Raw genomic sequence first — 21,242 nt, 5'->3', positions numbered from 1 at the left:
CCCCTCACCTCTTCTTCCCTAACCTCTTATTCCCTAACATCTTCTTCTCTAACCTCTTCTTCCCTAACCTGTTCATCAGCAATCACTTGGTCAACAACCTCTTCTTCCCTAACATGTTCTTGTCCCGCCTCTTCGCCCACTCCTTCAATACACTTAATTATTTCTGGCATACTAGGAAGATGCTCCATGTACACTTCAACTTCTTCTTCATTATCCTTTGCATACTTAGCTAGGTTCAAAGCTTCCCTATCATCACTCAGTAGCCTTAGATTGTTGTATAGGCTTTCGGATGAACCCTTCCACCAAAGTCTAACTTCACCACCATACTTGAATTCTTTGACTATCTCCAATGCTTCAATATACGACCAACGATTAGGATCAATGCATTTAACCACATGTATTTCTCCACCAACAAACTTCACTCCCCTCTTCTTTTCAAATCTTTCCATATGATACAAAACGAGATCAAAACTCATTTCGAACCCTACATTGCAAAGCAACAGAAAAATCACTTCGATGCAAACCTAATGGAACTAAACAGAGGAAAGCAAAAATGAAACCAAAAAATAACCACTTACCTTCGTCGAAGAACTTCGCGACACGAACCTCCCAATTTGTCTTCGAGCTGGAAACCAAAACCCCCAATTTTTCTTTCAAAATTAGAACCCTATTCCAATTCGCAATCCCACTTTAAAGCTCCTATTCGAAAATAACAGTCACACTCCCACTATCATCCAAGGCAAGGTGGGAAGGTCTCTTCGAATTCTTTTATGCACTTTCTAATTAAAAACAAAAACTTTTCACTCAAGTTTAATTTTCGTCTTCCACGTTTGCACTGTAGCTGATATCTCTCTTAAAAATAACGTGTGACGTGAAATTCCGTCTGCCAGCTCAAAAAAAAACTAACGGCCTGCTAAAATGGGAACCAATTCCACGAGTTTTAGAATATGAGGGACCGAAATAGATTAAAGTTTGAAGGATGGACCAAAACCAAAAACTCTCAATAGCTGGAGGACGTAAAACATAGTTAGCCCTTTTATAATTAATGATTTTATTGTTGGTAATCGAAGTAGTTAAAAAATAATATTATATTTCTTTTATGGAATGAATCGATATTGATACAAAAGTATATTATTGTTGGTCCATGATTTTTAATATTAATTTATTGAAAATTCGAAGTTGACTAATATTTTTAAAATCTAGTATTTAAACATTATTTGAATATTTTAAGTTGTCTAATTTAAATTTAAATTTTAAAATTATATATATTAAAATAAATTTTGTTAAAATGAAAGTTTATTTTATTAGATAAATTCAACTGTTTTACCTAAAAAAATTTAAATATAAATATTTCAATTTCTTATTAAAATGCTTCGTTCAAACACATTTAAAAAAACTTATGAAAGAAACATATTGAATAAAAAAGGAAGTGTTTGAACAAGTTATTTAATTTTCCCTTTTAATAGTAAATTGGATTATGATTTTGGTTAACTTTGACATCATAACTTTTGATAGTAAAAAGAATTATATTGTTGTATTTTTAAAATCAAAAGACTTGATGAAATATTTTACAAATAATAAGACCAAAACAAATAAATAATGAAAATATAAAGATAAAGCACAAATACAAGCAAATATTATACAGTGTATAAACTTGCCGCTAAAATCTTGATTTCATATTTATAACAACTTCATACATGCTAAGAATAATTAAAAGCAACTAATGTTTATATAATTTTTCTGTTTTATGAACATCTTACTTTTACAAAACTAAAGTAACTTAAAATTCATTGTTGTGCTAGTTTTATGTCTCAAACATAATTACCTCAAAATAACTATCTTTCACAAAACTAAAAACAAAAAAAGTTAACTCCTTTAAATTTTAACAACTTTTGTTTATTTGTCTCATTAATTACCAATACCTAATTAATTATCTTTAAATTTCAAATTTATTTATAATCAAATCAATATAAAAGACTAAAAAAGTCACTTGATTGGAGATGTATTAATTTATACCCTTTAAAATTACAATAACAAGACTACACAAGGAAAGTTTATTTTTTTCCCCTAAAAAGGGAGAAAAAATAAATAAATTTTTTCCTAAAAAGAGGAAAACAATACAATTATTTTTTTCTTTCTAAAAAGAGTTACAAATCTACTTGATGATTGAATGGTTGATTAGGGTTAGCCCTTTCATCTTATAAATTCACCAAAATTGGAGGTTTGGTTCCCATGTGGAAACATGAACCTGATTTGGCATTTAAATTAGGAGTTGGTGATGGTTTTAAAGTCTCTAATCCTAATATAAAAGAGAAAGAAATGAAAGCAAATCACGTTGATGAGTTGACCTAAATGGTGAAATGAACATGGCTTGGCTTCTAAAAAAAAGAATATACCCTTAAAAATACTACCGTATCAAATCATGTCATTTCCTTTCATATATTCAATCATCGTGTTGATGAAAAACAATTAACTCAATTTCAAAACAAAGTAAACTTGAAAAAGAAAGACATGCATAACAAGTTGATTACCATTATTAGCAATTCAACACAAAATAGTATCTGCCATTAAATTTTATCCTCTTTTTTACTAGCCCAATTTTATCCTCTAGACAAAATAAGAAAGGTTTCTTTTACGATTTTCGATTTAGTAGTAATAGGAAAACAATAATCTTTATTTATACATAAGTTAAACTCTTGTTTATATAAATAATTTCTTATGAATAAATAAAGTGAAATAAAAATTATTTATTTAGTATACTTTTACTTTTTATATAATAATATATTTTTTAATTTTTTAATTTTAGTATAACTTTTTTTATGGTTTTTGTTTTAAAATTTTACCGATATAGCCGTTTGTGATTTGAATACATTAATAATAATATATTAAGTAACGTCATAGCATTAAATTTAATAACATTTATTATATTCAATAATTATTAATTTTCTAACAATTCTAATTAAAAAAACACTTAAAAGGTCTGTTTTGAAATAAAAAATTAGTAAAATATTTAATCCATTTACTTTTGTTGTTATTTCTTGTGATAGGTTTTTAGAAACAATAGAAATATAAGACAGAGGCCAGCATTTTAGTGGTCAGATTCAAATTCTTTCTTTTTATTAATTTTAAAATTCAAATTACAAATCAAGGGAGTTACTAATTAAAACTACTTACAATTAATCTTACCAATCAATATATTTTATAATAAATAAAGAAATACGAGAAATCTCATTTGTTAGTGCGAACATTCTTAATCTGTCGTTCTTATTATGAATCTATTGAATGTTATGTATTTACTTTTTTTTTTCTAGACATAAAAACTAAAAAATGAATTTTTAATAATTTATAGTCGTTGAAATTTTTTTCAATTTCAATAAACATTTTTGGTAAATGATTTTTAGTGGTTGAAATAGTTTGGTTTTTTAATAAAGACTTTAGTAAATCAATTTTAATAATTAAAAACTGTCAAAAACATTAATGATTACTAAGAGAAATTGAATAATATTAAATTTAACATCAAATAATTACTTCAATCTTCGTGTAACTATCTATCATATTTTTAATTTGACACACAATAATTTACATAAACCGATAATAGTCTATTTTAAAAAAGCTAATTAAGAATCAAACGAAAATATGAAACCAGTCAATTTTTATTAGATAGTAAAAGGGAACATTTTAAGAAAAACTTTTATGTAAAGATAATATTGTAATGTTATTAAATTAATAAATAAAATAAAATAATATTTATAAAAAATAAAATGTATAGAGAAAATATAAAAAGTAATTGTTAATAAATAGAAGAATAAAAAAAGATAAATAAATAGTTTTATAAATTTTTTTAAAAATAATAATTAATTTTTAAAAATTTAATAAATAATTATGTTATAAAAAATAAAATTAAAATTATGAAAAAAGAAAATCTCCTTTACATGTAGATATACATTTTAAAAATTTAACATAATGCTTGCAGAGAGAGTTTGAGTCAACAGCCGTCAACAAGGACCCACAGTCCCAGACAGCCATCCTAATCCATAATGGGACCGAACGACTAACTGCTAATCTTTAACGGAATACAGGACACGTGTCATTTCCATGCCACTTCTGTTCTACTTTATGCCTTTCATTTCTACAGAAAAAGGAAATTAAACAATAATAATAATCAAACCTGCTTACGACTCTCTGCTCCAAAAGTCCTAACTCCTAACCCACTTTCCTTTTCGATTTTTGTTCCTTTCTTCCACGCTAACCATGTGGAACCCTTCTCTACTCAAACCATCCTTTTCCCCGCTCTCTCTCATTTTTTTAATGCTGCTTCAAACATCCTTCCATTATTCCCTATTTTAAATCAAATATTCAAAATCAAAATCCACCGAAAATATCTCCACCAATTCCTCGCTATTCCAGATGTACACGCACTTGAAACAACTTATTTTTATTTTTCCCACTATTTTAATTACATTTATTCACTTTTTTTATAAAATAAAGGCCTCACTTTTTTTAACACATTTTCATTTTGTTTATTCTCTTTTCTCTATGCTTTATCTCTCATCCTACCTAATCCCAGTACAAAAACAAAACAACACTGGTTACTTTTCGCTGTGGAGTCTTGAAGAACTCTCTTCTTTTCAGAACTATGTTCCTTTTCTTATCTCACTATATCCTTCTAATTTTAAGGCCAAATAAACTAGTACCACACTTATAACGCCAATAATTACATAAATAGTTGCGGGCCCAAAAGCTATAGCATCAGCCCTCACCTTCACAGCAACAAAATATAAATAATGACGAGAAAAAAAAAAAAAGGAAGAAAAATAACCAATGGTGCTGAGAGGGAGTGCATTATTTTGCATAGCCCAAAAACCAAACCAACCTCAAACTCGTATCATTTGTGCCACAAACTTTACAAAGCTTCTCGAAGATATTTACAGAGTTTAATTAACTCTCCGTCTCTCTTGGAAGGACGCTCGTTGTGTTTTAACCAATTCACAATTTTACTTTGCGGTGTTTGTTTCCACGGCGAATAAATGACTGCCAGAGTTTACACCGCCACTTCTGACGCAAGACCACCACCACCGCCGTTGCTGGATCTTGGTTGCCGCAGAAGCTCAATTAATTTCTCCGCCTACACACCAAGAGATAAACAAAAATAAATAAATAAATCCAACAACAATAACTAAAATTTAATGTCAGCACTGAAACAAGCTTCGTAATTAAATTATTCCAAAACCCAACCAATGAGATTGGCATAAACGATGCAATGGGAATAACTGAGTCGATGCTCACTAACACAAACTTATTTGCACAGTGGAGATCCACTGTGCAATGAGGCTGATGTGGCACTACATTTACAAGTTATTATTCAATTTTAAAGGAGAATTTGTGTTTATATAATTTGTTACAAGAATAAGATGGCAAACAAATAATAATAGTAATAACAACATTTTTTTTTACTGTATTTGATTTTAGAGTAGAGCCACGTCACCGAGGAAGTTTGCAGAGAGTAATGGAAATGTTGAAGCAAAGGGAATGGAATTATACCTTTTGCTTGGCGCGATTGGTGCCGGACTGAGACAAAGCCACCAAAGGAGGAATCGCACCTTCGCGAGCCACCCTAGAGCGACACGCCAAGCTATCTTCGCACACCTGCAATAGAATAACAACCGCGATTTCCTTCTGCCTCTGAGTTCCGACCTCAACGATCTCAACCAGCACCGGCACGCCGCCTTCCTCCACCAGCGCCGCCCTCGCCTCCGGCACCGTCACCAGCACGCTCACCACGTACGCCGACTTGTCCACCATGTTCGACTCGAAGTCCGCCATCAACTCCACCAGCACCTTCATGATCCCCGCCTTCACCGCCCTAAGCTTGTTCTCCTTCACCGTGCACAGCGAGTACAGCGCCGTCGACGCGTCCTTCTTCGCGCGGAACCCGCCGCTAGCCAGAAGGCTCACCAGCGGCGGAATCGCGCCGGACCGCCCAATCGCCGCCTTGTTCTCCTCCACCTGCGACAGCCGCAGCAGCGCGCACGCCGCGTTCTCCTTTGCCGTCGCGGTTCCCGTGCTCAGCGCGCGAACCAGCGGCTTAATCGCGCCTGCGGAGGCGATTGCCTCCTTGTTCTCGTCGCAGAGCGAGAGATTCAAAATCGCGGTGACGCCGTATTCCTGGAGCTGGAGGTCCGGCGACGAAATGAGTGAAATCAGCGGTTTGATTGCGCCGGCTTTGGCGATTTTGACTCGATTCTCCGGCTTGTTCTTGGCGAGCAACCTGATTTCCATGGCGGCTTGTTTCTGATCGTCGAGTGAGGCGGAGTGGAGATCGGCGACGAGTTGACGGATCAAATCGTCGGAGTTTTCGGTGGCGCAGGTGATGAGGAAGCGGCGCGTTTGCGAAGAAGCGGTGGCGAATTCGCCAGATCTGTCACTGTTGCAGTCGCTGAAGGCGGAGGAAGAGGAAGCGTCGTTGATGCTGAGTTGGCTGAAATTGCGTCCTAGGTATGTGTAACTCTCGGTTCCCATGAGAGGGATTAGGATCCGAACCGGAGGTTCGTGTTGGGGTTTGTATGTGAGGTTCGGAGCAAGATTAATGTGAAGGAGAGAAAGGGGCTGGTGAGGGAGTTGCGAAAAGCGAAGATTTATGAATTGGGAGTGCGAGTGGGATAACATTTCTACATGTGTATCCCAACCATGCCCTCTGCGGATGACACGTGCACATATGAAGATTGATTTTACCACATTCCAATCTCTCAGGCACGTGCCGGGACTGCACCTTTAAACGCGTGCGTGCGTACCAACATCGTTTCTCGATGAACCCTGTTCTTATTCTGCTCAATCTTTTGTAAGTAATTAATGAAAAAATCGTACAAAAATTTAAAACAATAAATTCATTGAAAACTGTCTCATTTCCAAGGCATTTTTTTTAAAATAGTTTAATAAAAAACTTTATTTATTATTTAACATATTTTCAATAATAACAATAAATATTCCACTTCAGTGACATTTTATAATTCTACTTTAATATTTTTGTCTACATTATGATAAAATAATTCTTTTAATTTCTTAAAGTAAAACTATTGTAAATGTCTATAACGACCTTAGGTTTAAAAAGCCATTGTATTTTAACCGTAAAAACCTTAAAGCCAAAAGGACAATTGGGACAAGTAACTTTGACTGACCTGGCAGTTTTTAATGAGATGTTATATTTGCTGATTATTCAATTAGTACTAACAAGAGTTGAAGAAATAATAATTGCTGTAATCTTAAATTTTTAAAATAATAATAATATATTTTTTTCTAAAGTATTGGCATTTAAAATAATAGTTTTATAATTAAGTTGAGAATTATTTTATTTTCATATTTTTATTCTTCAAATGTGTTTCTACATTCTTTTTGTCAACAACCATCACCCATACAAAATAATTGATATAAGGGATATCAAATTCTTATACAACAAACAAAACTAATATTATGGTGTATTTAAATTCATTGTGTCTCATTCGTAAATAACTGACTTGTTGTAGCACCTCTTTTTTATTAATATATTTCTTTTAAAATTGCAGTGATTCTTTTTCCTCAAAATGCTCCATGTCATTTGCACACCATACTATACTCCACATTCTCTTCTGACCATATTTGTTCCCTCCATGTGCTACCATTAGTGTTCATTTGCACAATGTGGTAGTACCATATTCAGTTGAACCCATCTATAGCACTTTTTCCATTTCCTCTTCCTTACGTGGTGAGAAAATAACGTGGTTTATAGTTTCTAAATCAGATTGGAAAAAATGACACATAAGGTTGGATAAATTATGTAATAAACCCCTCTTATACAAATTTTCTCTTGTTGGTAGCATATTTTGGATCATTTTCCTTGATGAAATTACTCACTTTTGGTGGAACATTCTTGTCCCGCAATTCATCATATATATTCCTAGACGACTTTCTATTTTAATGTCATGTATACATTGATTTGCATGTTTAATAAATATTCTTAGAAATTGTTTTCCCATAAAAATAATTCGCTCATCCATTTTAGATTACATTCCATCTCTCACACTCCCATTGTCTCATCTTATATAGTGCTTTTATTTATTCTGTAGATACACTAAATAGCCTAGAATGTGTTTGTTGAAGGCTTGGTTGTTGTAGCCAAATATCATCCAAAGCTTCATTTTTTTTATTCCTACCTCAAAAACTCTACATATTTGCTTCTCAAACCACCCATTTTCACATACCTTTTGTATATTATTACTCCACTAAGACAAATTTTTGTTAGAAGTCTCATATCGACTAGAGATAAAGTTAATTTATATTATATACATGTATACAAGTCTCACTTTCCAAATCGATTTTATAAAGTCATGATTAAAACTTATGCTAATATAATTTGTTATTGTTGAGTCTATTATTGCACCGGTTATCGGAACACCTTTTAATGTTTAGTAGTTATGTATGATTAAGTTTGAAGTCATTTCTCAACAATATAAAATTATCAATATTAAATCAAGTTTTTAATGCAAAATACAACAACTTCATTCTATCTAAATAGGTTTGTGATCTTTTAAATTATTTTAAAATGCCATTTTTTTCTTTTATATATTTATAATTCGAGTATTATAGAATATAGAATAAATATATGTGTTTAGTTCCCGATAGAAACTAGAAAATCACTTTATACATGTACGTACATAACCAATACAAATATATCAAATTTTGTAAAAACTAAAATCATATTTTCAAATATTTTAAAAATAATTATAATAAACGTGCTTCACTCTTTACTTTATTTATCACAATTTTCTTAGGGATAAGATATTATGACTCTCATTTTTTGACTCACATCTTTTACTTTCAAATATTACTTAGTATGAGTCATTAATTAATGTATCACTATTTTTTTTAAAGAATCAATTATACACACTAAGTTACATAAGATAATATAAAAGTAAAAAAATAGAAGTAATACGATAATGTTTAAATGTAAATCATGATAAATCTAAGATGATACTATTTATTTAATAAAAAAATTAATTATTACACTAAAAATTACTCAATTCGGCGGCGAAACAAAATAAATCCAATAAAATAAATACTCGTATTGGTTTTACTTTTTTATTTTTTATATAATGAAATATATTGCTAATATGGGTGAAGAGAAAACCAATGAAATAACTATCACAGATGCGAAAATGAAAATGAAAATGAAAGATCGAAAGTAAGTTGAAAGTACTATAATTTTACACCGTTCTTTTTCTTTATATAATAATAATAATCAAAAGAAGAATAGGATATTGGCTATATTCTAATAAGTGCTGAATTAAATACGTCCCAGATATAGTTATTGTTATTAAAGCCCATTTGTTAGTAGATCAAACATTGTTACCAATGATACCAATAGGAATAATACACTTTTCACACTGGATTTATATTCTTTTTTGTCGAAGAAATATACTTTTTTTAGTTGTCTGAAATTTATTAGCATGATAAAATCACCAAGGTCATTTCTCTTGCTTTCTAAAAGATTATTAAAATCTGTCTTTGTTATGATGGTTTATTAAGAATTACAAAACTACTGCAAATGCAGAATTTTCTTCTGTCAAAGAGAGCTAAGAAAAATCGGGTAAGGAAGGGGTAAATAATAAAATTATAGTTAACTCGAAAAATTTTAATTGTACTTAGACAAAATTTCTATTATATGGTGGTTTGTGCATTATAAATATAGGATACATAATCATATGGTAAGTTTAGTTTTTGTTGCATGTAACGTCAATCATCTCGTAACAGAGGTTAAGTAAGTCGGATCATAATTGAATTGTGATGTTTGAATTGTTACACTCTTAAAATATAAAGAGTTGCATTTGACTATTGATGAAATGAAAAACATTCTATGCTAACAATTTTAATGTTATCTTCGTTTAATTCAGTGGTTAAATAAATATTTGATTGTAATATAATATTAATATTTGAGAAACAAAAGTGACGCAAAGGATATTAGAAGGTAAGCGTTTTGTAATGTCTAAGCTATTCTACCATTGGTTGGTTTCTGAAGACTTGTAAAATATATACTTTATTAAATAAAACTAAGGACCAGAACGTGGGACTTTGAATCTATTAGCCATATATGCGAGTCGGTCGGTATGGTCTACAATTATGTCAAGTAACACATTGTTGGATAAATTCATATTCTACAAATAAAAACTTCAAAATAACGTGACCACAATCATGAAAATTACAAGCCAACAACAAATAATGGACACAATAAAATTATTATTTTCTTATTATAGGTTTTCTCTCTTTTTTTCTCAAAAGGATATGAGTTTAATCAATAATTAAAATGAAAAGGAAGTGTCAAAATTGAACCAATAGGTACAGGTACTTTGTACCCACCATGACAGTTTCAACTATATTTGAAATGATTGATGTAATATACTTATTATGGTGTTTATTTGGTCATCTAGGTATAATGTGATCTTTGAGGTTATGGAGCTATGTCTCTTAAGTACTATGCCACTTTTTACCCAATTTTTTCATAAAAGGTCATTTATGGATAGAGACATTCATTAAAGAAGAAATTTCTGTTTAATAAATTTTCTGATTTTGATCATGCTGGTATAACTAAAACTTTTGGACTTAGTCATTAATTCCACTGATGTTGCCACAGGAATATAACTAATTTTGTCCATGGAATTTCAATCATGGAATATAAGAACTTCTAAAGTAATAAGTAATGTAATAAGTAATGTATGAATAGTTTATTTATTTTCTAATTCAGATCGAATTATAAGTGATTGTGTATGGTTGCATTATTATTTTTTATAATATTTTTTTAAATCGCAGTAATTTATTAGTAAATAACAGTATGATTACATTAATAAAAAGATTATGATAGTTGTTAATTATGGGTTAAATTCACGTTATGGTCCCAACCATTGTGAAACTGAGTCATGAGATTCACAAATTTCTTCTTCCTGGCTTGTTCAGCCATTTGGTTTTGACTCACTACTGGTTTTGACTCGGTTGTACTTGGAATATATGTATATATATTCTTTATGACCATGCCTATTTTTTGTTTTATATGAAAGCTTTTAAAATTGGAAAACGTTTGTAAAATAGTAATTTAGTCTTTCAATGGGTTCTTTTCATCATACACACAACACGCGCTTACTCTTAAGGTGTTTGGATAACCCTGTTTTTTCTTCTAAAGCGAAAAGCAATTCATATCTCTAAGAGTTTAAATTAATTTATGTAAGATTAATTTTTACAAATTTTGTATATGATTTTTTTTTTCTTCCGAGTTTTCCTCTCGGAGAAATATATTTTAAATAATTAAAAGAAAAATTAAATATATTAAATCTAAATTAATGATTTACTAATACATATTTATAAACTATTCGGTAAAGTCAAAATCATTATTTGGTCTTCCATTTATCCTAGAGTGGCATGACTTTACTCATGCATAACCTGAACTAACCACAAATTATCAAACAAAAGTTTTTCTTTTATGCAATTTGCCTTTGAACAAGTAAAATGACTGTGTCAAACCAAAAATGTACGTGACGTTGAGAATACAATGATAATATATATCAAAATACTAAATTCTAAATTAAATATAAAGCTCTCGTAGCTCAGTTGGTTAGAGCACCCGTTTAGTAAGCGGGAGGTCTTGAGTTCGACTCTCAACGAGAGCAATTATTTTCGTTTTTTTTTCTTCTTTCCTTTTTTATATCTTTTTATTTTTTTTTTTCGTTTTTTCGTTTTTTTTTTTCTTCTTTCCCTCTTTTATCTTTTATTTTGGTTCTCGAAAGGGTTTACATAAACCCTTGGTTCTTCGTGGAGTCTCTGTGCTGCAGAGAAAATGTCAGGCAAAGGACCAGGTTTCTTCTCCGATATCGGCAAGAGTGGGAGAGGTATTCAACTATCTCTCATTCATTCTCAGTTCTTTTATGTTATCGTTCGTAAGTAACCAAATTCTTATTTCACTTTCGCAGATATCCTCACGAAGGATTACAACTCCGATCAGAGATTCACCATCTCCTCCTCCGCCAATTCCGGTCTCGTGCGTTCACGTTTTTCTCTCTTCTCCGTTTTTCCACTTCACTTTCCGATCCCTATGTTTCTCTATCTTATCATTCGCTCATAATTATTTCGTTCCGAATTTTTTTACTGATGATTTTAATCACGTCGTTCATTTGCATCTCAAGGAAACGGAAAACTTAGCCGTGTTAGGTTTTGTTTGAATAAAATGTTCCATGAATATTCATGAGAGAAATGTAAAATGAATTGAAGTGTAATCGATCTACGCATGTCCGTTGGAGAAGATAGATTATTCGGGAAGTTCATTTTCTTTCTTTCTTTATTTATTTTTCATTCTCTTTTATGTTTTTACGAAGAAGTTTATCAAGTAAGCCTTAATTTTGAGAGAAATAGTGATTGTTAATTATTACGTGAACTAATTCAGGACCTGAAATCTACATTGGTGAAGAGCAGAGGGCTTTCCTCCGGTGATGTAACTGCGGAATTTAAGTATAAGAACAAAGTGGTGAATTTCAAAGTTGATACCGACTCAAATGTATTTCCCTCTCTCTTTCTCTCTATTTTTTCTTCCATTTTATAAATTTGACAATATAATGTTTTCTACTTAGATTGGTAATTGTTTTTTTTTTTTCTTTTTTTTTTTTTGCTTTAGGTGCTGACTACATTCACTGTCTCTGATGTTGTGCCGTCAGCGAAAACAATTGCTTCGATTCGTTTGCCTGATTACAATTCTGGAAAGGTACTGAGATTGGACTTTTGGATTGAAGTCTGTTATCGTGGACTTGTAATGATTATATGCTTTTGATGTAGTTTGAGGTTCAGTATCTTCATGATCATGTGGCTTTTACTCTTGGTGTTGGTTTAACCCGCTCCCCTGCAATTGATTTTTCTGGGACGATGGGCACTCCTAGCATTGCCTTTGGAGCAGAAACGAGCTATTCAACAAGTCTTGCCAAATTTACAAAATACAATGCTGGTCTGTGCTTTAAAATGCCAAGTTCCAGTGCTTCAGTAATTTTGTAAGTAATTGAGGTGTTTTTTAATTGTCAATGTTAAATCAGTACTTTGAACGCCTATTTGCAAAGCCAAGTATTTATGGATGGAATATTTATTTGTCTGTAAAATGAAATTGGAATGTTCTTTCTATAACAATTTTCAGTTTTATTTTTTCCAGGGAGGATAGTGTTAGCAACACATTTTCTGAAACTTTTGTTCTGTTGAACCTATTACAGGTTGAAGTTTAGTGGTAACTACAAAATAATGAGCGAAGGCACATTAAATTGAAGTGAGACTTACTCAATTACTTAACTCTAATAAATTTGAACCAATAATAAAAATGTGTTAGAGAGTGTATTACCAGCATTTTTCTTTTTTGTGTAGGTGTTTTAAGACATTGTGATAGGTAACGCCTATAGCTAGTTATATTAGTTAGTAGAGTAATTAGAGTTAGTTGAGTTGGAGTAATTAGATAAATACGGCATGTTGCCTATATACATATATAGGAAGAGGTGTTAAGAGGAGTGACTAGACAATTGGAGAGTTAGTTTTGTGGCTTGGGAGAGTCCCGAGTATCTTGAATATCCAGGATATTGACTATTACTTGTATAGTTTCAGTTCTTGATATTATACCCACGTTGCTGCAGGATTTGGAGCTAGGCCTCTTCTATAAAGATTTGTTCATTTACTGTCAAATCACATCCAGTTTTATAACATTGTTGACCCTGGAAGAGTTATCGAATAAGTATTACCTGCATTGATTGTGTAGATAAACCCTACAAATAAAGGGCATAAATTAGTCTCAATGTTGGCAAATTTATGTTTTGGTACATAGGTACACTTTTCATTTTTGCAGAGGTGATAAGGGAGATTCCATGAAGGTGTCATATTTACACCAGCTAGAAAGATTGAATGGAGGAGCTGTTGTTGGAGAGATTAGCAGAAGGTTTTCTACGAATGAGAACACCTTAACAGTTGGATGTTCGTATGTCGTTGATTCTCAGACAGTTTTGAAGGCAAAGCTGAACAACCACGGCAACCTTGCGGCTTTATTGCAGCATGAGCTAACACGCAAATCATTCTTGACAATCTCGGGCGCTTTTGAAACAAAGGATTTGGACAAGAATCCCAAGTTTGGTTTCTCACTCTTGCTCAAACCATAATGGATTCGTAAATCGAGGTAATTTATTAAGTTATATCTCGCAGCTTCCTTCGATTAAGTTGAATGAAAGGAAGAAAGTGGAGGAAATTGGTATAGATTGTTGATGTATTTTTTTTATCTCATTATCTTCAAGTGATTCATTGGACAGTATGAGATTAGAAAGGTATTGTCACTGGGAATGCATCTAATTTTTTTATGGCATCTGATTTATAACTAGTTGTCTGAAAAAAAAGCTTTTATTTATCCTGAACTTCTGGTTATTGTCCGAAGTTTGTGAATTTTGTCTTGAGGATGTTGACACTACGTATGTTGCTTAATTCACACACACTTAACTGTATATATTTGAAGGGCATCCTTTGTTTGCTAAATGCCAATGACATCCCAGGATATAGATTATGTTTGAATTCTTTTGAAGATAAATGTAATGGCCTATAATTCAAATTTACCACAAATCAAGGATCTGAGCTCAATCAGCATCTCCCATTGACATAAATGTCACACGAATGACATCCTTTAACCCTGATCCTGTGGACTATTTTGGTGAGAAATCCACTGTGTTCGTAGTTCAGGCACCATTTTAAACAATAGCAAATTTCCTGAAGCGGTCTGTGCAGATTGAAGTTGTGTAAGCATATTGTCCTTAATAAATTGCGACATTAGGCTATTTTAATACCTTATCATCTGCTTCAAATATTGGGTGCTCAACGGTATTGTGAGACCTCAGGTATGTATCATGCTCACAATCACTTGCTATGTACTCAGAATCATGATACTGATGTTTAGGAGAATAAGATAGCATGTTTGGAAAAAATTATTTAGAATTTATTGACTTATCTTATGAAACAAACACTTGTTTAAGGGTATATGGATACTATGGAAACAGCTTAAAGCTTGTACGGAAATAATTTGATACCATTATAGTATCAATTATAAAATAAAGTCATGCACACTTATTTTTCAGCAAGAGCTTCATAAGGTTTATTTACCCAATCAGTTACGCATTTAGACTAAGGTGGGCAAATTATACACAGACTTTCTTAAAGCGTGTTCTTATTGATGTCAGCCATCTTTGTTTGACCATTTGTTTGTGGGTGTTCAGTTGATCAAACGCATTACTTTATCCCTAGTTGTTTGCAGGAACTGCTCTAAACCTTTATTTATGAATGGATGACCGTTGCTTGTGACAATTGATTGGATGAGCGTCATGTTGACAAGTGATGTTCTTCCAATAGAATTTTTGTATTTGCTCAGCCTTTATGTTTTCCAAAGGTTTAACCTTCATCTATTTAGTAAAATAGTCAATGACTACTATTAAGAATTTGATTTGTCCCTTAGGCGAGGGGAATAGGCTGAAAATATTCCATTTTCCAAGTGATAACTATGATATGTAACTCTTACGGAGGAAGGGTATAGAGAGGTCATGCTTTGAGCACATACATACCACATATTCTTTGATGGGGCTCGACTAGAATGTATTTGTCTTCATCATTGAAATTGTAGTAGGGGAGAAGAGATCCTCATCTAAAGAGCTCTTTGTTGAACATTGTATAATATGAGTTTTGTTGTTGTATCTTTCTAGTCTCTTGTGGCTCTCTAGGAAGTATGTTGTTAAGTGGAAACTGAATGATAGGTGTCATCCATGTGTGATTACCAACACATTATTGTGATCCAAATTTGATGTTATGAGAGTTTTGTGTACGAGGGTCTGATGTTGTCCAACTTTTTCAATAGTTGCAAGTTTTGAAAGGACATTGATTCAATCATTTTTCTCTCTTAGGACTTGAGCAATGCTGAATTTATTTAAGTGATAATATTTTTGTAGAAGTGCCCCTTTGGTTTGGTATTTGTTGATCTTGTGTCTAGTGATCATTGGGGAGTTACTTTGGCATTTTAAAAATTTGACTCCCTCTTTGTGGGCTAGTCTTAGATTGGGAACGAGTGTTTCATAGTCAATCTAATTGTTTGACATTTGGAAGTCGAACTGTAAGACTTGCTCAAGGATTTGAGTACCACATTGGCTTCACTACTTTTTTGTTAGAGTCACCAACGCTTAAAGACCACCATTCATGTTGGTCATTGAGTTTGAGTAGCTCGACAGGGAAATCAAAGGAAACCGTGCCTTCATAGGACATTGAGTTCCAAAGAATAATCTAAATTTTGACAATTCAACATACCATGTTGTCATCCTTCTTGCTAATTTAGGTTTCTACAATGCTAGCTTGATTGCGTTGTCAATCTACAACGTCAAAGCTTTGAAAGTGTCGACATAATCTTGCTAGTCGAAGGACATGAGGAGTTCATTCTTAAGCCACGGTTGTAGTTCGATGTAACAATCACAACTCGTCTGACTCTCGCCCATGAGGTGGGAGTCAAGCATTAAAATGCCAAAGAAACTCCAAACCAAATAGATGAACGACAAGTGCGGAGCCAAATAATCGCTTTTACAAAATTACTATTACATTGCCAAAAATATGGTTGATCACTTTGATAGATTGTATGCAAAAGAGCAGAATAATTGAGTCACATCCTCCCAAAACTTGCTAGCATCCATATGGTAAGATAACATCATACCCTAATACAAGAAACTTTTAGAGCATTGAGTTGGGATCATGATAATTTGCTACAAATAAACTTGGGTAATCATTTATTGATGTCCTAATGACATACTTTCCCGTGTGTGACAAGATGCCAGAAAGATATGATGACAAACCTCATATTATGTGATGTTCAATAAACAACTCTTCGGACGAGAATCTATTCTCTCCTACTAAAATGTCTAGGTGATGATCAAGTAAAATATGTTCTAGTTGAGCTCCATCGAGGAATATGCTACACGCGCTCAAAGCATGACCATGAGAGTAGTTTGAATGGGATATTACTTCTCACTCTTTATAAGGATGCACGACTCTTCATGAAAAATGCAAAAATGTTAGCAATTCGTCTTATTATAGATGGATATGCATATTTGTTGGTTGGTTAATTATTATCCCATCATCGTCTTTAATCGACTGGACTTTATAAGATTTCAGATGGGGCACAGGAGTTAAGTCTACCTTGTCTACCAACCTAGAATTACGAGTGTTGTAGGAAGAGTCTGTATCCAATTAAAGAAGTGTTTTAAAAAATTTTACATCTAGTGTGGAATAGGTTCTCTCCTTGTGGTCCAAGTTCAAAAGATTTGCTTTCAAGAAGCCTTCTTACCACTAATAAATCTCTTTCACAAGGGAGAATTTCCTTCCCAGATTCTAGAACTTTTCTATATATAGGTGAAGAATGAACTTCATCCTGCCTTTTTCAATCTTAGTCCTTTGAAATCATTATTATTATTTTTTTTGTTGGGACACTATGAAGAACAGTGCCCTCTTCCAAGACATTTAAAGCACTGGAATCCAACCACCACATTCATAGCTAGAAGGGTTGAAGAACAAGTAAAAAAGAAGACTCTTATACTTTGGAGTAGAGTACTAGACGATTCGTCTTGTCTTCTAGTTTTGTAAAAATATGGGTACCTGTGTATGAATAATTTTTTTTGTTAAAAACTAACAGAAGCATAGGAAATAAGGTTTGCATTTAGGCCTCATCTAGGTCAAGATTCAAGATCACATGATTAACCTTTCATATGACTATGCCCATCACCTAAGTGTCAAGCCTTATAAACACTCCAAATTAGCAAGAATAAATTAATTAGTTTGGTATTTAGTATTGATTATAAATTTAAAAAAGAAGCAAAAAAAGAGTAAAAGATTTCTAAAATTAATTATCTAATTCATTAATGGAAATTAAATAAAACTAATATAATAGAATTAAGAATGTTGTATTAAGACTTTTTTACCACTTCGATAATGAATTCTTGAAAAAGTGAGAAGTCAAATTCTTGATAATAATCATAGATTATTTAGGAAAGAGGTTGAACTTTTTATAGTTATATTAATTCAAGAAATACAAAACTTGGTTTGAAAAACCATGCCTCGAGCATTTATTTTTCGTGAGAATTGCATATGGAATTCTTAAAGTATTTTCATTATTGAAGAAATTAATGTGATTATATCTTATGAACTATCCATTCTTCAATTGTTCTCGAAAGTTGAAACAATTGTAGACCCTATTCCAGTTCTTAAGGAGAGAACTATGTTTAAGCTTTTAAGTCATTTAATAATAGGACCTATCAAAAGTGAGTTAAGCAACTCCATTATATTGTACAATTGCAGAAGCTCAAATAGTATTCATCAAGTTTTATTTTAGGGAGAATTACGTAGAGGGAACAGAAGAATGTCTTTTAAACAAATATTTTTTAAAGAAGCTCAAATAGTAGTTACTTTTTTTTAAAGAAAGAGTTGTTCATCATAAGAATTTTGCTTTAGCCTTCAATTTTATTTCTTTTACATTAATTTGTACTTTACTCCTAAATCTCATTTGTAACTTATATTATTGATGTCCAATGTGTATATTTATGATATTCACCTAGGACGTCTAATGACTAGTTTTATTAACATTCTGAGTGGTTACAATTCAGATAGTAAAGTTTTCGCAAAAGTGTACTGGAAAGGTAGATAAGTGAAATAAAATAAAACCAATGTATAAAAAAAAACAATAATAAAAGCGTACTGAAATATTATATTCACTAGATAAAATGTGTAGGTTACAGTGGCAAAATTTAAACCAAAAATTCAACGCTGGGTAGTCAACACTGCACAGTACCATCTTTGAACTTGTCAATGATAAATCAATTTGTTTCTCTCTTTTAAACATGATAAATGTTGGTCTGATTTAAATTTTAAATAATAAATATTTTAGATATTATTATATAAGATTATATATAAATTTTATTTATTGTAAAAGAATATTTCAACGTAATTTTCAGGGATACGCTCATTAGATCTAATATTTTTCTTCAAATATATTCAAAGTCAAAGATACATGTTAACATGTTCTAAAATTTAAGTTGACTTATATCAGCAAGATGTTATAGTGTAATTAGTTTGAATGTTTACTTAAAAAAAGCAATCTAAACTTAGCTTTTTGATTTTCTAACTATATCGAAGTACATACAACGGAGCAGTTCAATTAATCTGTAATTAATATAAAACTTAACTAAGTCAATAATTATATGCATATTTAAGATTGAACTTTATAAATTCAGCTCAATAGCAGTTGAATTTCAATACATTTTTTATTATAACTCTATTATTTATATTATTAGTTTACTTGGATTAGAATCCCTCATGGTAAAAGTCTAAAACTTAAAATAAAACGCTAATCTTTTACATGAAGAGCTATTGATATAAGAATAACCAAGCACCAAATCTTATATCTCACAGGAAATCCTTAAGTTGTTCAAATTATTTTTCAATGCAATGAAACTTAAAACAAATATAAACAATCAAGTCATGGGACCATGAAGAAAAAACAGGTAATATAAGATCATAAAAAGAATTATCTATTGTAATTAAAAAAAAAAAAACTACATAGAATCACGGTTTGTTATATTTAACCACAATGAATAGGAGACTAGCTACTTCAAGAGATTTGAAACACACAAAAAATGAATAAAAAATGTAAAGCTTGAAGTTGAAAGTTCATTTAATGCTCTCCATGCCATCTACAAGAACTCCAAAAATGAAAAAAAAAAGAAGGCATTTTCCTCTTAGAAAAAAATTCTATGTGTCATATGTGTAAAAATTGATTTCTCTCATTAAATTTGATGTCTCTTTGGGTAAAAATGACAAGGTAAGTTTGAAGTTTTTGAGGATTTTTGCTCAATCACATCAACATATTTGCAATCCAAAAGTTGGAGTTCTCTGTTTTACGTGTTCAATTGAATAAGCAAAACATCCTACAAGTGACTTCTTTCTTCTTAAGTTCTCAAGCTTCTATTTTTTATTAAAAGCCTGGAAAGATTACTAATACAGATATAGTATACAAATTCACCAAAAAGAAAAAAAAAACTAATAATACTTCATTGGATAAATATGATTATTTTTTTTAAAGTACGATAATAACATGTATCACATGTCCATTAACATACAAAGCATTATTTAAAATATGTCAACTAACTATGGAACAACTGAACAAAAGTAAAAAAATTTATGAGAAATAAAAAAATGGAAAAAAATTAGAGTACTAAAAGCGATATGTAAAGTAAAAGTTATTGGAGAACAAAAGCAAGAAACAATATAGATTTAATCATATTTAATTATTAATGTATCACTTAATAAACATGTTACCACTTAACAAATGCAAACAAATGATAGAGATTAAACAAAAATAAATATTATCGATAGCTTGAATGGGAATTATTTTATTGAACGGTAAAAGTCAAATATTTTCATTTATATTTGTACTATGAGGTATATCGTAATCTCCTTATTCTCATAAATATTTTAAGCCTCAAGATCATTTATTACTTGAAGGTGAGAGGTTGTGTACAATAATTAAATAGGTATTCAAATCTCCCTATCCTCAAGAGTATCTTAAACAACACTTGTTTCAACTCGAATTTAGAAATGCTTAGATATATATTTGACCATTAGCCATAAAATTCAAACATGTTTTTGCATGACAACTAAGGCTTCATAAAATAGATCACCTAAAAGATGAAATAAGTCTATGTCGTGGCCAAAATATAGAAGAAAAACACATGTGAATGTCTTTATTATACAACAATTGAATGAATAATAAATCACTTATAAATAAAATCTTTAACAAAAGGAGAAAATAAACATATACTTATATCATGTTATATATATATATATATATATATATATATATATATATATATATATATATATATATATATATATATAATAAGTATTTTTTTTACTAAGCAACCTAAAAATATCTCATATTGGATTTATTTATATTTTATTTACTAAACCCGACAAACATTTAACTAAACAAATGGAGAAATTTAAGATAAATATGAAAGGAAAAATTGTAATAATAAATTTGTGGGTAGCTTTCAATTAATTATAAAAATTGAGACGCTCTAGAAGTATATGATAGATTTCAGCAACAAAACACATGACGTAGTTTATTGGTTTTGGTTGTTGTA

The 21,242-nt window shown here is 31.1% G+C and overlaps 2 protein-coding genes and 1 non-coding gene across 4 annotated transcripts; 2 read left to right on the top strand and 1 right to left on the bottom strand.

Moving 5' to 3' along the window:
- Positions 1-4,815: 4,815 nt before the first annotated feature.
- Positions 4,816-6,654, bottom strand: LOC114195316 (ARM repeat superfamily protein). Its single transcript, XM_028085736.2, has 2 exons — positions 5,542-6,654; positions 4,816-5,125 (listed from the first exon to the last, which is right to left on the bottom strand). The coding sequence occupies exons 1-2, from the start codon at positions 6,517-6,519 to the stop codon at positions 5,042-5,044; spliced, it is 1,062 nt and encodes a 353-aa protein (XP_027941537.2). The 5' UTR covers positions 6,520-6,654; the 3' UTR covers positions 4,816-5,041.
- A 4,959-nt stretch (positions 6,655-11,613) lies between these two features.
- On the top strand, positions 11,614-11,687 carry TRNAT-AGU (transfer RNA threonine (anticodon AGU)). Its single transcript has one exon. It is a non-coding gene; the product is annotated as a tRNA-Thr (tRNA).
- A 68-nt stretch (positions 11,688-11,755) lies between these two features.
- Positions 11,756-14,530, top strand: LOC114195601 (mitochondrial outer membrane protein porin 2-like). Of its 2 annotated transcripts, none has more exons than XM_028086122.2 (6): positions 11,756-11,906; positions 11,988-12,055; positions 12,458-12,568; positions 12,686-12,772; positions 12,844-13,052; positions 13,865-14,530. In XM_028086122.2, exons 1-6 carry the CDS (start codon positions 11,855-11,857, stop codon positions 14,190-14,192), a joined length of 855 nt encoding a protein of 284 aa, XP_027941923.1. In that variant the 5' UTR covers positions 11,756-11,854; the 3' UTR covers positions 14,193-14,530. The 2 variants fall into 2 exon arrangements, with proteins under 2 accessions (XP_027941923.1, XP_027941924.1); XM_028086123.2 differs by having other exon boundaries at positions 11,758-11,906; positions 13,886-14,530.
- Positions 14,531-21,242: the final 6,712 nt, after the last annotated feature.

This window comes from Vigna unguiculata, chromosome 8, assembly GCF_037176805.1.
Source record: "Vigna unguiculata cultivar grain cowpea cultivar isolate G323 ecotype 2 chromosome 8, ASM3717680v1, whole genome shotgun sequence".
Lineage (NCBI taxonomy): Eukaryota > Viridiplantae > Streptophyta > Magnoliopsida > Fabales > Fabaceae > Vigna > Vigna unguiculata.
Note: the sequence above shows the minus strand (reverse complement) of the source record. Positions and strands in the feature narration are given on the sequence as shown.

Excerpts from the sequence above, each read along its gene's own strand:
- LOC114195316 (XM_028085736.2), bottom strand. The coding sequence starts at position 6,519 with ATGGGAACCGAGAGTTACACATACCTAGGACGCAATTTCAGCCAACTC. Across the intron at positions 5,126-5,541 it reads CCAATCGCGCCAAGCAAAAG|GCGGAGAAATTAATTGAGCT; the intron begins GTATAATTCCAT and ends CTTGGTGTGTAG.
- LOC114195601 (XM_028086122.2), top strand. The coding sequence starts at position 11,855 with ATGTCAGGCAAAGGACCAGGTTTCTTCTCCGATATCGGCAAGAGTGGG. Across the intron at positions 12,569-12,685 it reads AAGTTGATACCGACTCAAAT|GTGCTGACTACATTCACTGT; the intron begins GTATTTCCCTCT and ends TTTTTGCTTTAG. Across the intron at positions 12,773-12,843 it reads CTGATTACAATTCTGGAAAG|TTTGAGGTTCAGTATCTTCA; the intron begins GTACTGAGATTG and ends CTTTTGATGTAG.